This window comes from Ptychodera flava, chromosome 17 (genome assembly GCF_041260155.1).
Source record: "Ptychodera flava strain L36383 chromosome 17, AS_Pfla_20210202, whole genome shotgun sequence".
Taxonomy (NCBI): Eukaryota; Metazoa; Hemichordata; class Enteropneusta; family Ptychoderidae; genus Ptychodera; species Ptychodera flava.
Genome location: NC_091944.1, coordinates 35474620 through 35491338, shown reverse-complemented (window position 1 = coordinate 35491338; position 16719 = coordinate 35474620). Strand labels below are relative to the sequence as shown.

Genomic DNA, 16719 nt, shown 5'->3' with positions numbered 1-16719 from the left:
AGTTTCTTAAACCTTAATGAAAACGAATTAATGCTAACGGCTCATTCCAGAACAGTTTTAGATTCTTTTTGAAAATAAATGAAACAATTATGTCTTCCATTATCTTAAAGAGTTAAATGTTGCCCTTTTTGGTGACTCTTTTCCGAAGAAAAATAGAATATTTTTTTCAATATCAACTAATACAAAAATTATGAATGGTTAGTGTCGCATGTACCTTGACTCTTCTGTAGGTCGTGATTTGCTTGACAGAAAAACAACTGTCAACTCTTTATGTCACCTCTCAGTTCCTTGGTCATTCAATGTAAAGAGGGGAGGAGCGGGAAAGGTGCGCTTAGTTGACTTCTCTTTGGCGCCATTCAACTCACCGAGCAATGACTGAAGTCCTCCAAATTGGCAAAGATGGCGTCCAGGTAAGTCCTTCCGCCCTCCAAGCTCGATGAGACCAGTGAGTATGATAGTTCCCGGCAGACCCATCTCTCAAATAAAACTTACGTGATGTTCCTCACACAGACGAAAAGAAATGACTACATCTGTTATTCTAGTAATTGCCTTAAATAGACTTTCCAGTTGACAGACGCCGTAAATCGAACGATTTGAAGAAAAACGTACTTCTACGTCAGCACTGACTTACACCAATCGAGGGTCGACATCATGGAAATAAGACAAAACAGTCAATACTAAGTTTACGCGAAAGTTTCGATAAGAAATTTCGATAGTGAAACATAACTCTTTTTCTCATAATATCGGAGAAACTGCAGTATCTGAGTATTTCCTTTTTGCAGTGGGATATGCAAGAAGGGCAACACTAGATGGCGCACTAACGGCAAGTTGTTTGTAACAGCAATATGTAGAACTCAAGTTTCATGCATCTAGCAGTCGTAAAACTTGAGTAACAGATATTATTACTTTATACTCGAAGTAATTTGTGTTATTGTATATATATATATATTATATATATATATATATATATATATATATATATATATATATATATATATATATATATATATATATATATATATATATATATATATATATATATATATTATAATTGTTATTATGAGAAATTTCTTATAGAATACCAAGCTTCTCAATTTTAAATTAACATTTTGAAAAACAAACACCGTATATATATATATATATATATATATATATATATATATATGTATATATGTATATATTAATATATAAATATAATTAATATATATATATATATATGTATGTATATATATATATATATATATATATATATATATATATATATATATATATATATATATATATATATACATAATCTGCGCAGATGGATCACCATAATTGCATTTATATTGCATTAATACCCCAAGGATTGATTTTGTAATTTTACATAACATGTTAACTCTGGATTTCACAAGGTAATGACGTCAGTATAAATTGTCTTGAGATGCAAACAAGGAAAGAAAAGAATACTGAATAAAACGACAGTAATATCAAACTGCCATTACGAAAGATGAAAATAAATTTGCGTCCGGCTCACATCAATACAGATGTGCTAGGTGTGTTGTTTCACTCTTTACTGAATTTAAACACAAATGTGTCTTGCTGCCGTGGAAAAAAATACGGGTTTTTAAGAGTGTCCATTTACAATTTGCTCATTTCGATGATAGAGTAAGGTGAATTTTGTATGCGTATTGAGAGAACATATTTTCCAAGTTCACAGTGTTCTCTTAATTTAATTTGTAATTTTCATCTTAACAAGTTTACACGAAAGCTGAACCAACAAACCAAATGTCAGAACGAGGCGATAGTTTCTCGAGGCAAGCGAATGAACTGAGTCAGAAATCGGAAGCACGCCCTCACCGGCAAATCTTGTAAGGACCAAAGAAATCAACTTAACTAACGTGATTTGTCAGTAACTAACGTGATTTGTCATTGATAAAGGCTTTACGTACTAATGTGTACTTTGAAAATATTATGTGTCTATCAATATTTGCAAGGTGACAGAGAAATCAACTTTTGATAAAAATCAGAATAATACAATCGTAGTACTGGCGCCACACAATGTTATTTGATATTAAGGAGAAGCTTGGTATACTGTGAAAATTTTCTCATGATAACATTTCAGGCGAATTTTTGCTTTTGGGGTTAAAGAAAGTTCTAATTTTAGATAACATAACATTTCACCCTTTCGAAGCCTTGATATTTTCTATGAACATGAATATTTTATTGAAGTAAAAAACGGCCTCAATAGTTCACAGTGTATTAAAAAATACTTCTTAAATATACATAGATTTCAAACAAAATTTATGTCATCAATCAACAAGGAATAAATATACAAAACTTACAAAACTGGCACCTCTAAAACGAGGTTGAATGTTTATATCTGAGAGACCTGTTAGGGCAATACTTGTTATTCTACAATCGCTGGTCCCAATTAAAAAATGCTGTAGTTTTTACTCGAGAAAACAGTGAAAGACATTCTTCACAAAAATGATGGAAATTGTGTCATCGATCAATATGGAACGACATATGAAAGTGTACAGTCGCTGAGTTTTTTTCATTCGGCTTCACTGTGATTGCTGAATTTTCTTCAATTAAAACTGTGCCAAGGTCAACTGAAAGCACAGAGAAATCCCTGCCATTCATTGTGTCTGGAATGATAACAGTCTAGGAAAATAATGAAAAACATTCCTGCATTTCATTGAAAGAACATTTCTAAGGAGGGAAGACTCTCTATAAAGGCACGTGATTTGTCATTGATAAAGGCTTTACGTACTAATGTGTACTTTGAAAATATTATGTGTTTTTCAATGTTTACAAGGTGACAGAGATTTGGGATTACCTTCACGAATGTAGCTTTTACTTCACGTCAGTGTGATACACTTGGAACAATCACACCCCATCATCATTGCTGCTACAACTACTGCATCAAATACGAAACATGTGCTAGTCAGGTGCAGTTTACGTCATACCACTCATAACAGCTTGACTATTGTTGGGTTGGGCGGTGCGACAAGCTTTGGGCAACTTAAAATTATCGGAAGAGTTTGTGACTGCATTGAGGGTAACTATAAATTAAAACAAATCTTCGTGCAAATTTGTGCTGTCTCTCAGAAACGTACAAGCAGAACAGAACAGAACATAATTTAGTCCTCTGTCAATCCGGGAACTTTGCCTGCGTCGTAGGTAAAACTACATTTGAAACAACGCCCTCTCATCTCCGTCCCTCTATGAAGAAAAAAACTAATTGATGACGGAATAACTCACTTGAAACAGCGGCTCCTTCTCTGCTATATACTCAATGGAATTGCATAGTTTCACAGTTTACGCCCGTTTGGCATTTCAGTTGTAGTGATTTACTTGAATTCAGCTTGTACAACTGTAAATACTTTTCAGAAATCTCTTTGTTTTTTAACCACCGAGATCATAATGCTATTTGACATAAAACATACGTGATCAGCAGGCGACGGGCCCATTCCGAAAAATTGTAAACACTTGGACTTGTCACAAGAGAATGAGAGCTCGCTCATTAAAGAGAAGAAAGCGCACGATCACCTTCCCGCTAGCACGAGAAAAATTGCCCACCCTTCCCCGGCCTCTGATCAGAAAAACATTGTTCGCCTTTTTCTTGAACAATTATGCTAGCTCTTCCTTGTACCAACTATTGTGCCCTTCAGACAAACGAAGTCAAGAGTGACTCAAAATTACTGCAGAACCGCAGAGGCTTGATATTTTCCAAATTGGATTGAAACTACGAATTTTGCGTGCCCTGTAAAACGATCGACTTCATTTTTTGCCATAAATTACATACGCAAAACAAAGCAATTCATACATGGATGTGCTGTGATAACAAAATAAAGACCAGACCCAGTTCATTTTACACAACTGCCAAGGTGTAGTTGCAGAATTCCCTGGTTATGAAGATCAATTAACAACTGAAACTCGGATGGCATATTGTGGTACTTCTGTTTCATCTTTGCAGCAGACTGCATAAGAGCATCATCAAAATAGTGATATTTGATTGAGTTCCCTTCCGAATCTTCATAAAACGGCCAAAATCCGTACAGATGAAGTTCTTCGCAAAAATTTACTATTCCAGAAAGTAAAAGGATACCTTTAAAAAGGGGGAAAAGGAACGTAAGTGCTTGAAATATTATCCATAACACCTTCTTATTCTGATATATCTTGGTAAGTTTAATAAATGAAACGTCCTCGTTCCAGGAGTCGAATCAGGGTCTTTAGCATCTAGCATAGAAAACCTAGACAGACCGCCTCACCATACCTAAAACGACAATTCGGTAATCCACTATAGTAATATGCTTAACCATCTTAATAGTCTGTATTTCGTAACAACGATTAATGTTTTTTATAAAATCTGTTATTTCTTTCGAACTTACTGGTATTTTGGTATGTAAATGTATAAGCTTAGTGCAAGGAATCACGTGTTTTACTACTATGGCTAGTAGCGACTGAATTTCCGACTAACATGACGATATCTAAGGTACACCAACACCGACTCTACTAGGGAGTTTAGCATTGGTATGTTCAGGTGGATGTCCGTGCAATTTCCTATTAAAAGTAGTATTCTTTTGCACCTTTCACACAACACGTGAGCACACGAGGTGCCTGATTACTGTCACACTTATGCTGATATCCAGGTCATATGTGAAAAAATAAACGAGAAACTCCTAGGAGAATTTCGAAGTGACAGTTAAAGTTTCAACCATAGGACGACAATGTAAAGTAGTGTGGTAAAAGTTACGAGCAATACTGTGACTGTGTTTAACATTTACTAAGGCCTACCTGAAGACAAATGCCTCGCATTGACACCTCGTCGTTTCCAAAATCCTTGCGAGGAAGAGATGTGACTTGGGTGGCCGAACACAACACTCATATTCGTTGACTTTAGTGCATCTTGTCCACGGAAAGATAACTTGGTGCAGAATTTATGGGTAAAAGCAGGAAAATATACTATAGAATTTCCATATTCTGACGTCATAAACGCTTTGAATTTTTCCGCCGATTCCTTTTTCGTAAGACTTGAATACCTTGTAAACCAAATAAAGAAAGTAGTACTCATTTATGTATCTTGGTTGCACCTGACCATTATCGATGAAATAGGTTTACAATCGCAAACATATTTGACGCTTGGAATCGCACATATGTTTTGGCGCGTAAAAGTAAACAAATCTTTACAGGCGCGGGAAGAAAAAGATGAACAAGCGACTTAACGGCCGATACAGCCCCGCGCCGTGCTATGTAGAGAATAATTATTTGTGACACATGTGTTGATCATTTCACGATGGTCTGCCAAAAATGTCAAAGTGATAGCTGCAAAAATACACAATTGAAGATTTCATCATAATTGAAGATATCACATTAAGATCATCCCTGAGAACATGTCAACTAAAGCTATGAGACGAGTAGATTTTTGAGAAACAAATTTTTGACCAAAAAAGGCAAAAAATATTACCTCAAAAATACAACATTCAATATTTCTTCATAACTTCAATATATCATATTTATAATTAGTTCATCTGTAGAAACACGTTTCAAAATATCAAAGCTATCAGACACGTTCTTTTTTAGAAACACATTTTTTGACCAAAAATCGCAAAAATTGCTCCCAAAATACAAAATTGTAGATTTTTTCATAATTTGAATATATCACATTTTGATCATCCCTATGAATCTGCATACCAAATATCAAAGCTGTCAGACAAGCGAGTTGAGGGCGCTCTATTTATTCACCCGTACCTATTTGATCGGTGGGCCGTCGAAACGTCGGAACACAGGGTGCGCTGAGCTGTAGGGAATTGACATAATTGTAATAAATAAATAAATTTACATAAATTTTCCTACTAAGAACTTATGGTATTTCAAAATCGTTCTCAAACAACGTAAACTTTGAGCCATATGCGATGTCAACTGCAATAATTATAGCCGTGGGGCCGTGCTCCGGCTTCTTCGCGCTGGCTGTACTGTGTGGCGCCGGCCCGTTAGGCGTTTACGTGTAACAGTCAACACGACAGAAAAAGCCAGCGCACGGCCCTTGGGCTTGCATTACTTCAGCAAACGTGATGCCTGATAAACGATGTATGAAATGTTATAAATCGGTGTGCTGACAACGGTCAGAAACTCAAACATTATTGTTAAAAGACAAAGGCAAATAATTTTGAATAATTATCGAATTGTCGATGTGTATAGCCAGCTAGTCTTCTTTAATACACGAATGACATATATTCTTGCTCGCGTCACGTAGAGACATCCGTTGTACAGTCAACGGACTAACTGTTTTTCAAAAGAAATTGTAATCAGCATGCCATTCTAACGTATTGTAAACAAATTCAAACAGTAAAGGGTAGGGGTAAATGAATGCTCTCAGAAACTACCCCCTCCCTCCCCGCCTGTAAGGTCAGGTTGAAGTAGGCCCTCACTTGGTAACGTATAGCTGCTGGCCTTCGCCGGAGCGTTCGGCTGTACGATTTCCTCGATTTTGAGGCATTGAGGTTATTAAGCTACCATACACACTCGTTTCAGGTCAATAAATGGATCGTTTCCCTTCCCAAACCCTCTCACAGATAACTTTCGAGTCGTTTTGCAACTTGACACTATAGTGTTACAGTCACTGTACAGCAACCCGTATTACTGTCTTTGTGAAAGTTTTGAAAGATTGTGTTTTTTTAAACGAGCGTTTCCTTCGTGGAGGTAATAGAAAGAGTGTGACAACGCAAATTGCGATTAAGGGAGCCTTCAGTAATTGCCGGGTTGGGCCGGGGGAATTTCGTGCCCACCTGTTCTGTAAAATATGACCCCCTAACCTCTTGTCTAAAGTGGCCCTCCCCTTGTCCGACATTCTAAAACTTGACTCTCCGCAATAACTGCAGTATTCTCCCCGGGAATAACTGAAACAGTATCAGCTAATTTACATAACAATTGGTTTAATTGTTATGTAAGTTAGGGACAGAAATTACAGGGGGGCTGAAGTTTTGGGAGAGAGGGTCGCAATTTATCACGTAAGCATTTTTGAAGGATCATACATACGCGGGAGGGTCACCAAATTATGCGCAACTAAAAGAAGGCAAGATGTAGCTTCACCCAAAAATATCAAATCATAATACTTGGGAGTCTGTCTAGTAGGCAATCTATTGACAATGTTCCCGCTCAAAACAAGCTGTACATTTATATATGTTTGATAATATATGTATATGTACTTTGCTTGAAGTGAGAAGTAAAACGTGCATGTGTGTACAAGAAATCGGATTTTGGAATTTCACCGAAATGTTCATTCACTATACATGGCAGTCTATGAGGAAACTATGAATATAAAACTAACAATATCTGTTCATTTATAAACGTTCAATAATTGATATACACTTTGCCACCTGTCCCATATAGTTTTGTCTCTTGTCTTTCATCAGTTTTTACTGTTCAAGGTGTTTAATGTAGGATAACACTGCATCTTTGCCTGTGAAGCTTGTCGATAACGTGTATGTATTTAAAAGAATAAATGTATTTCGTCGGTAATTTCCTAACGAGGAAATGTCACATGGTTTGGCTTCTGTAAAAAGTGACCCTTCCCCAAGATAGGTTTATAAAAATGGCCCTCCCGTTTTGACCCTCCCTCTAATACCCCGGCCCACCCCACCTGAAATTACTGAAGGCTCCCTATGATTGTGTCTGGTGTTACAGAACTTTTTTATTCAGTGAAGTATTTTATTACTCGTATGGGTAATCTGTATCACAAGGTACCAGGTAACTGTTGCTCCATAGCGGTGGTGTTTTCAGACGGGATTCCTACCTTTTACGGGCTAGTTTTAAATTTTACGATTTTAAACCCCGCCACCACAGGGTTAAAATCGTAAAAGTCAAAACCAGCCCGAAAAAGGCAGGAATCCCGTCTGAAAACACAACAGCTATGGATCCACAGCTAAGTACAGGATCCTTGACGTGTATACACATGTTTCCCTGTTCTCAGCACGTAATGTACGTACGAATTATGTTCAGCCTACAGGATTTATATTGAGTAAGACTGCCAATACCTACCGATTTCGGACAATACTCGGGTTGCAAGTTGCGAAATGAGTCTTTGTACCGGCGTCTTTGGAATAATTGCGCACCATGGCTTGGTTGAATCTGAAATATAATGGTTCTTGCAGTATTTTAAACGTGTGGATTTTTGGTGTGATTTTAAGTTGAAGCCTGTTTACGTCGCGTGAGTGTAAATGTATTATAGCGGTTTAGACTGGAGGTAGTATGCGCCCCAAAAGTGAAAGACTTCAACTTTTGCTCAAACTATTTGCTCGATGAAACTTTCACCGGCTCTTTTACCAAATCAAGAATAAAATCCAAGAGTAGTCGTGCAACCACACAAGAAAAACGAACTATCTACGCTACCATTTACCGATATTTGAAATTCAAAATGGTCGCCGGGCCATCCCTGTGTTAACTCAGTGAAAAAAGCAAACTTTCGATTTTCAAAACTAAGAAAGTGAAATATTTTTCTTACTCTCAAAAGCTTTAAAATAAGCCCCCACGAGCGGTAGACCAGGAAAGAACTGAAAAAATTCTATGGTCCAAATATGAGTCCCAGAGCCACATTCTACCTAAAGAAGAACCGTGCTACAATGGCACTGTTTAGTTTGTTCTTTAAAAACTCGCAGGCTAATGTGTGAATACAAATTGGCTGGCGAACAAGTTGGGAAACTGCTTCATGAAAGTGTCATGGGATTTGCATGGCATTACATGACATTACTGTGAATTATGCCTGCTATATAGTGATCAAGCCAGCATGGCGGCAAACGTAAACACGATTTAAAGAGCAAATCAAAGAATGTGATGAAAGAAAGCAGTGATCACTTTGTGTTTATACTTATAACGAATGTAAACTGTCTTAATATGTTTTACGTGAGGTTTAAAATTTCAACCGTTAAGATCTCACCTGACGACAAAATCTGCTGAATCTATTTCTTTTCCGCACTGACTTCCCAGTAATATTCCACTACTGCCGATAACGCTGCATCTTCTGTGGAACGCATTGTTCAACGGAGACTCCTAAACAAAAACGTTTTTAGGCCAAGAAAAATAAAAAGTTTATTGTTTCTCATCCTCGCGCGCTTCAATTCAGAACCGCCGCATCAACCTTTTTGTTCTGCTCATGAGGAAATAAAAAAAATAAAAATAAACGCAAAAATACGCGACGATAGTGCATAACAAATTGTTGTATAAAATAGACTTGTATTAGTAAACAAAATATCTTACACTAACATTCCATTCAGAACTGAACACATATGTCACTGTTATATTATGCTGTCAAAACTGCGGAAAATTGTGATGTCGCCTGTTTTGTGACGACTTTGTCGTTTATTAGTCATGTAAAGGAGAGAAGGTTTATTGGCCCCTTAGTCACTTGGCTTTTCTCAGACGTACTCAGTAGATACTGGCAGGGCCATCTCGTTCACCCCAAGATTTAAGCGACAGTCTAGTGCCAAGTATATTGCTTCAATTTCGCATTTATCTCACCATCAACACGACAATCTGGTGAAGTTTATTCCTTCAATTTACACTGTTTTTGATAATTTTACCCTTAGACTTGCTGCAAGTATGAAGTATACACAGAAGCTTTCGACAATAACTTGTGTTAAAGGTATACAGTCACCTGTAATCTAAATATGCCCATATACGGTCAAAGGGGCGTTCCTTGGTATTCAAAATGCGCATCTGAGGGCGCTGTTTTTTAAACAGCGGCCACCCGCTTGAAATCTGTGATTGATTTGATTTCCTTTTTCCATGGTAACTGTACAGTGGTAAAATTGGAACAGGTGACAGTATACCTTTAACTCTTTCTGAGGCCAAAACGTGGTTGTCAGCATTCATGCCACAACTAAAATCAGATGTACACTTGCCCTGGGAAAGCGATTGTAAACGCCCAAAGTTACGTTGATCGTTCCCTTCTCCGCCGAGTATCTCATCACTTTGTTGAGTTCTACAGATTTCTTTGTTGTTAAAAACGAGGCTGTAGTATTGCAGGCTTTCTCCATTTGTGATCTGCTGACCAAAATATAAAACTATAATGTGTAAATTATTTTCCATTGTGCTTCATTGCCTGTATCATGGTGGGTCTAGACTTATATATCGAAAAATAAAAGCGATGCTTAGTTGTGTTATTAATCGATAAAAAATATTTGCACTTTACATGAAACGAACAAACAAGCAAATACAAGAAAAAATATGCACCTAGCAGCGGCAACTATTACTGAGATTTTTAGTGACACAATCTGTTCATAGGACGTTTCGACGGATAGAGCTAGCGCTGTTTTATCTTCTTGTTAAGGTCAAGCAGATTTTTTGCAAACTTTGGAAGAATTGATGTGAAATGTGTAGTAAGTATTGTTATATTTTCAAGCCTTAATCAACAACCGTAACTTTGATGTTACTTCCAATTTTTTCGCTTCTCTTTCTCTGAACACAGTTTCTTGTTCTACTGTCAACGTCATGGATAAGTACCTAGATTTCAACAGTATCGGCGCAGCATGTATATATTTAATGTCAAATTGCCAGAAACTGAATTATTGACCTCGCTAGATTTTATTTGCCAGCCATAAGATTGTACAATAATTGCACACATTGCGTTGTTATATCACTGCTATAACTCTGTGAGACAAAGAAAATGCATTGCTTTTATAACAGAATGATAGTAAAAATATCAACAGATACCCTATTCAAACCCTGGCTCCTAAGTATAGTCGGCGATAAAAAAGAGAATGGTAATTATTGCGACATGTATGAATGGCATTACGATGATTTCCGCCATTTATTTTGTGTAACCTCCGGTGTTTGCTTTACGGTGGTGATACGCGCCTCAAAGCTGGACATAAACGTTTGCTCAAACTTTTTAATGAGAGACTTTCAATCATTCTGTTACCATATCAAGAATAAAACCCTGGGGCCCCTTTCCAAATTTTGGTCCTTGAGAAACAAATAATCTAACATTTACCGATGTTTGAAATTCAAAATGGCCGCCATTCATGTGTTTTGTACAGGGAAAAATTAAATTTTCGATTATTAAGGTGAAAATTTTACTTACTTCAAGGAACTTAAAAGGAGTCCCTACAAGGTAGTGAACAAAATATTAGAAAAACTGAAGAACCCTTATATCTGTCTACGAGGCGCATCGCATACTTTAATTGACAGCATTACTAAATATTTCCAAGCTGGTCCAAGTTGAATGAGGTCGCGCTGGATTGGAAACACTTTGTTGAAATTAAAAAAAAGAAAAACCCCAAACAAACAAAAAACAAACAAACAAACAACCAAAGAATGAACAAACCTGAATTCCACAGCTGCTGTGGTGTTAAAGGTCCAATTGGTTCGAATGCTTTTGATAACTTCCATGATTAGACTCCTATTGGCCACAGCTTCTGTTTCTAGGGACTTTTCTACCGCTTTCACAGGAATTGTGTCATTAGATTTCGCCGGCATAGCCTCAGATGTACTACCCGAGGTCTCGAGAGATTTATTACAGAAACTGGTGTGCGATGTTACTTTGAATTGCTGGTCACATGTACATGTGGATTTGTCCAAGGATAGTAATGATGTAAATGATATCATGCTTATAAATGCAAGAGCTAAGACACATGTTTTTCTATTCCAAACCAAACATCTAATAGTTCTGCAGCTTTGATCTTTGAAATAGCCACGCATCTGAAAGAAAATAAAATAATATACTTGTATAAATCTTGAAAGTTACGACGGTGACGCGTACGAAAGAATTTAAGTGGTCCGGTTCTATATTTCTTAACTTGTGATTAAAAAATCGTCGAAATTTTTGTGAAATTCGGGCTTTTTCTTGCTAGATTTGAAACCCCTATTATAGAAGTTTCTTAAGAATTGTTATTAGGCCTTGGCCGTTTATCGACGATTATATTGGCGACTTTGCATTCATCCTATGAACTATTTGAAAGTCTCTCTGCGCGACAATACCTTTTATAAATATTTTGCATGGCAAGAGAAACCTTGGCAAAGGAACGGGTCATGTATTGTTGAAGTATCGTTGGCGTCGTCAGGTAAAATACACGCAGGCCCAATCAACTGAGACAGGACTATACATTAAAATACTACTTCCAAATATCCTGCTGTATTAGCATACATCATCTAAACATTTTCATCCATTGTAAGGAATTGTTTGAATGTTGATAAATCGTAAAGGATGCTGCTTTTTACCATGGCAACAAGACTGAAGAGCAATTAATTGGTATTACGCATAATTTATTCAAATTCCTTTTTTGATAAGGTGAGTTTTATGTGGCCAGTTGCCACATGTAATTGATCCAGTTTGGTACAAAACATGTGTATAATATAATGGTCGGCATGACCTCTGTCAAAAACATGCTGAGACTGAAAGAAAGAAGTGAGTCCATTTTGACAAATTTTATATCTGCATCAAAATTCTTTCTGAAACTGAACTAATGTATTATGATTTTCAATAGAATTATGTTATGAAATTTGATTATTACTGTTATCTGTTCCTAAATTCACCACTCAGCACACCACCTAAACCCAGTAATTTCACAACCATCCTCAATAGAAAGGCCACCTCCATATATGAGTCACTTTCGCTTGCTCCCTTGAGAGACTACTATACACGTTTGCTCAAAGCAGACTTGTATGCGCGTTTTATTCACGACTGTATGCACCCATTCACAATAACAAACCGACATTGTCGTACTCCGGATCCTGTATGGAAGGAGATACCAAACTTAAGGGTCCATATCAATGACAAAGTAATGGCAGTTACAAGGCAGACATTGCAAATCTTGCTGAATATAAGGTTGAAAAGCGTCAACATAAAAGAGAGCATATTTTAGCTGGTGAAAACAGGTAGGTTGAAAAAGGTTCACCTCTAGGGTCGATATACGAGGATCTTGCATGCATTGATCGGTCTCAAGCAACCAAACAAGCCTGAATCTGTAGCTGGACAAAAGGAGTCCATGCTAGGTCGTTTATAGGGAGAAATTTTTACTTCCGAGGATTATATTTTTCGTTGTGTAAGGTGGTTCATGATGCAAAAATGACGTAATATTTTTCTTTCTGAACGTACATATTGTAGGCAACACGAAGTGCTTAGTGTCATTTTTCCAAGTTGTCCGAGGCATCGTACTCACACGGTTCATATAAAACAATGTAACACGATTGGAACTAATTTGGGATAATTGGATCTTTATATTTTTCAAAATTTTCAAAAATGATAGGTGTCCTATAGTTGAATGTTGCGATATTACAAATTACTCATAAAAACGAGTGTGTAACTTAAAAAGGAAAGCAGATGAGGTTACATTTGCAGATTAAATCGACATTACTTAACCATCGAATTATCCAAAATTAGTTCCAATCGTGTTACATGTACTTTGTTACGTTAAAATGTATGTACTTCGTAGACTAGGATCAGTGGGCTGTCGTCTGTACTTTTCAATATTAGGCTTTCATCTGAAATATCAGCTGGTGTTAGGGGCTGCAAAAGGGACAGATATTTCCCATAGGACCCTAGCCGTTAATTAATTGTGCTTGTTCACATGAATAACACGTTTTTGTTTTATGGCAGCCTTTCCAAACACTGTAGAGTCAATGTTGAGAGCCATATATTCCAGAGCTAGTGTTTGTGTTAGTCGTGGTTATTAAGGGATGTTGTAGTGATAAGGTGATCTTTGTCGCATTTAACAGTTGGAGGATACTGGGCAAATTTAAGTTTATATAAATTCAGTGTTTATAAAGATTAAAACATCTAATGATCAAATATATGTTGGTGCACAGCTTAGAGACTGTCCTGACAGGCAGCATTACTTCCCAAAATGTAAGGTCATATATCTACATTCTTGCCATAGTATGTGATTGCAGGTTCAGTCATGTTTACAGTGCAACCTGACAGACAGAACAGTTATGCATAATACTTGTGTAACAGATATTATCACTATCTTATTACTTTTTACTTGAAGTAATTTTGTTATTACTTAGGATCGAGTATTGTCATTTCCCATGAGGACACCTGTGAACTTTTCTTGGAGAGAGAGAGAGAGAGAGAGAGAGAGAGAGAGAGAGAGAGAGAGAGAGAGAGAGAGAAGAGAGAGAGAGAGAGAGAGAGAGAGAGAGAGAGAGAGAGAGAGAGAGAGAGAGAGAGCGCATTGTGTGTGCATGCGTGTGCGTGTGTTCTGCAGGGGGGTCTCACACAAATTTCGAGTCCTCAAGGGGGTAGCTTATCAACAATTCGCAGGTAAGAAAGGCGGCTAATCAAAATTTCGGACTGACTGAGGCTCTTCTTCGGACCCCAAGCAGTTAATAGTGACAGCCCCCTAAAGTGTCTACTTGTGTTGTATTCTAACCATTGAAACGGTTACCCACCAAGGTACGCCCTGGTACTGGTAGTCCCTCCATTCATTCATGACCCAAATTTAAAGGTTCATTATTGGCGTTTGCATTTCAGAGAGCAGCCGTAAACTTCCTCTTTTTCTACAAAACACCCATTTGTGAAGGAACCCTTAAATCATATCGTCTTTCTTACTTTCTAACTTCCACGAGGCAGAAGGGAACTCGCTAAGAAAAGAACGATGGATTTATAATAAGTCAGTCGTCAGAAAGTACTTCGAGTGTTTGACTTCAACTCTTGGGTTATTTTATTCTCTTTGAACGCCATTTTGAAAAGGCCAGCGTCAGGCAATGTACCATCCGTAACGTGTCTTGTTTCACACTCTCAGTTTATTTCCACAGAAGATCACGGCTTAACAGACTCTGAACGCCTAACTCAAAATTTCACTGATTTTAGCACAATAAACTTTTCCAACATCTCTCCATGGTAATTGACTAATTGACCCGTTAAAACCTTACCCCAGCTAGCTACCTATAGGACAAAGGACTCAGTGCGAAAAGCCAATGGTGACATCATGGTGTGAACTTACTCCGAACACGATAAATTGCTAGTTAGTCGAAAATATTAGCATCTTACTGATTTTGAATAACATACATTTCACACCAAAATCTCAACTGTTATTGTTTATCGCGCTTATAGTTTTCAAGCCGTAAATCTTGCATTCGTTACTGCAAATGCATTGAGCTAAATCCGTTCTTTCCCTCCAGAAAATAAACACATGATAAGTTCATTTTTAAATTATCCAAAGCCACTTTTCATTGGCTGTCGATCTAACGCGCGTTACCTTTCTGTATTAGATAGGGCCGAACAGAATATACAACCGGGGGCGAGGGCTTGTACGTTTGGGGAAATAGGATCACTGTTTTTCAAGCATTTTTTGGGGGAGGGCCATTCAATTGTTTGCATGATTCAGGAGGAGGGCAACCAATATTTACGCATTAGTGATCCAGTGATGAGTGAGAAGTTAAACAGCCTGTGCTGTTTAACTTGTATGGGAAGGCCAATATCTACCTAGACAACAAGATAATTCTTTGGAGACTGAAAGACAGATAGCTTTTTCAGTCTTTCCATATACATTCACGTTATATTGACATTAATTAATGGATATACAAGAAAATTATTTGGTATAGGGGAGGGCCATTTGTTTTTCGAGCAAGGAAAAGACGAAGGCCGGCATTTCTTGTAAAAGCAATCAGAGGAAGGCCAGTATTTTTCACGCATCCAGTTTTTGAATCGAACCAACTTACCAGTAAATTCTGTCTAGGCCCTTAAACATTCAGTGACAAAGCTTATTTTGGTCGTCTCCATGTTGTTTCTATTGAACCATTTTCCAGTACCTGTATAGCAAATGGCCTACAGTAATTTTTGGCCATTTACTCGTCTTGTGACCTCGTGGTCGAACACGTTATTGTCAACGCCACTATACTTCCATAAGGAGAGGAACGAAACCACGGACAAGAGCCAAACGATAGTTTCGTAACAACGACTTACTTTTTTACCAGAAGGTCCTGTCACCATTTTCTGACGAAATATCACCTGTTCAGATAATGTAGGAGAAATACTCTTTTATCGTCCAAGTAATGTTCACGTCCGAATAAGGTTGGTTTGTAATGCGCAGGTCACTTTGGGGCAATGTGACCACATCCTGCCAGCAAGTCAACAGTTTAAAAGATGTTTGTGTCACGTGCATCGGTCGGGTGTGTCATAATAGAGGGTTGTCAGGCGTGCGCCGTCAGATGGTAAAAGATCAACTGGTGTTTGTGAAGATACGGATGTATCAGTGACTTCATTTCAAGACATAAAACGTGCTTTCGAGTGTTTTTAATTGTAAATATAGCATTTAAAAGAATTTTAGGCAAAAAAAAAAATTGGCAGGGAAAGTGAAAGCTTTTCGAGACCGTCCTCCCGCCACGATATTAAAAAGCTTACCCTCCTTCTAAATATTTTCCCCTTCCCCTCCCTACAACCAAACCTAGCTCCCAAGCGACTCTCTCTCCACCACAGTACTCCCCACTTCCCTCTCTCCATGACAAAAGTCCCCCAATGTACTCTCATTAATACAAAATTTGTCCTTCCCACTAAAGTGTACTCTCTTTCAGGTTTGTAGAGACTTCGTTTCACTTTGGACGGAAAAATTCTGATTCATTTTGACTGGCGACTGTCGCCAACTGTGGAATTAAAACAAAAAAGACAAAAAGATTCTTTTCCCTGCCAACTGACATAAAAAATGCCCTCCGCCCACTGATAGAATAAAATATCTACCCTACCGCTACCGAACCACTTGCGACCACCTAGTTGTTACGAACAGTAACTCAAAAACT

The 16719-nt window shown here is 37.5% G+C and overlaps 1 protein-coding gene across 2 annotated transcripts; it reads right to left on the bottom strand.

The window, feature by feature from the left end:
* Positions 1-2181: 2181 nt before the first annotated feature.
* LOC139116172 (alpha-N-acetylneuraminide alpha-2,8-sialyltransferase-like) lies at positions 2182-16086 on the bottom strand. 2 transcript variants are annotated; one of them, XM_070678721.1, is made up of 7 exons: positions 15890-16078; positions 11309-11682; positions 9885-10026; positions 8921-9033; positions 8026-8115; positions 4783-5027; positions 2182-4093 (listed from the first exon to the last, which is right to left on the bottom strand). In XM_070678721.1, exons 1-7 carry the CDS (start codon positions 15914-15916, stop codon positions 3852-3854), a joined length of 1233 nt encoding a protein of 410 aa, XP_070534822.1. In that variant the 5' UTR covers positions 15917-16078; the 3' UTR covers positions 2182-3851. The 2 variants fall into 2 exon arrangements, with proteins under 2 accessions (XP_070534822.1, XP_070534823.1); XM_070678722.1 differs by lacking the exon at positions 4783-5027 and having other exon boundaries at positions 15890-16086.
* Between the last annotated feature and the right edge of the window lie 633 nt (positions 16087-16719).

Bases quoted from the DNA above. Each gene is read 5' to 3' on its own strand.
- LOC139116172 (XM_070678721.1), bottom strand. From the start codon at position 15,916: ATGGTGACAGGACCTTCTGGTAAAAAA. The intron at 10,027-11,308 runs GTTTGTTCATTC...TTTGGTCAGCAG, and splicing joins ACAGCAGCTGTGGAATTCAG to ATCACAAATGGAGAAAGCCT. The intron at 8,116-8,920 runs GTGAGATCTTAA...ATTATATTTCAG, and splicing joins TCAGCAGATTTTGTCGTCAG to ATTCAACCAAGCCATGGTGC.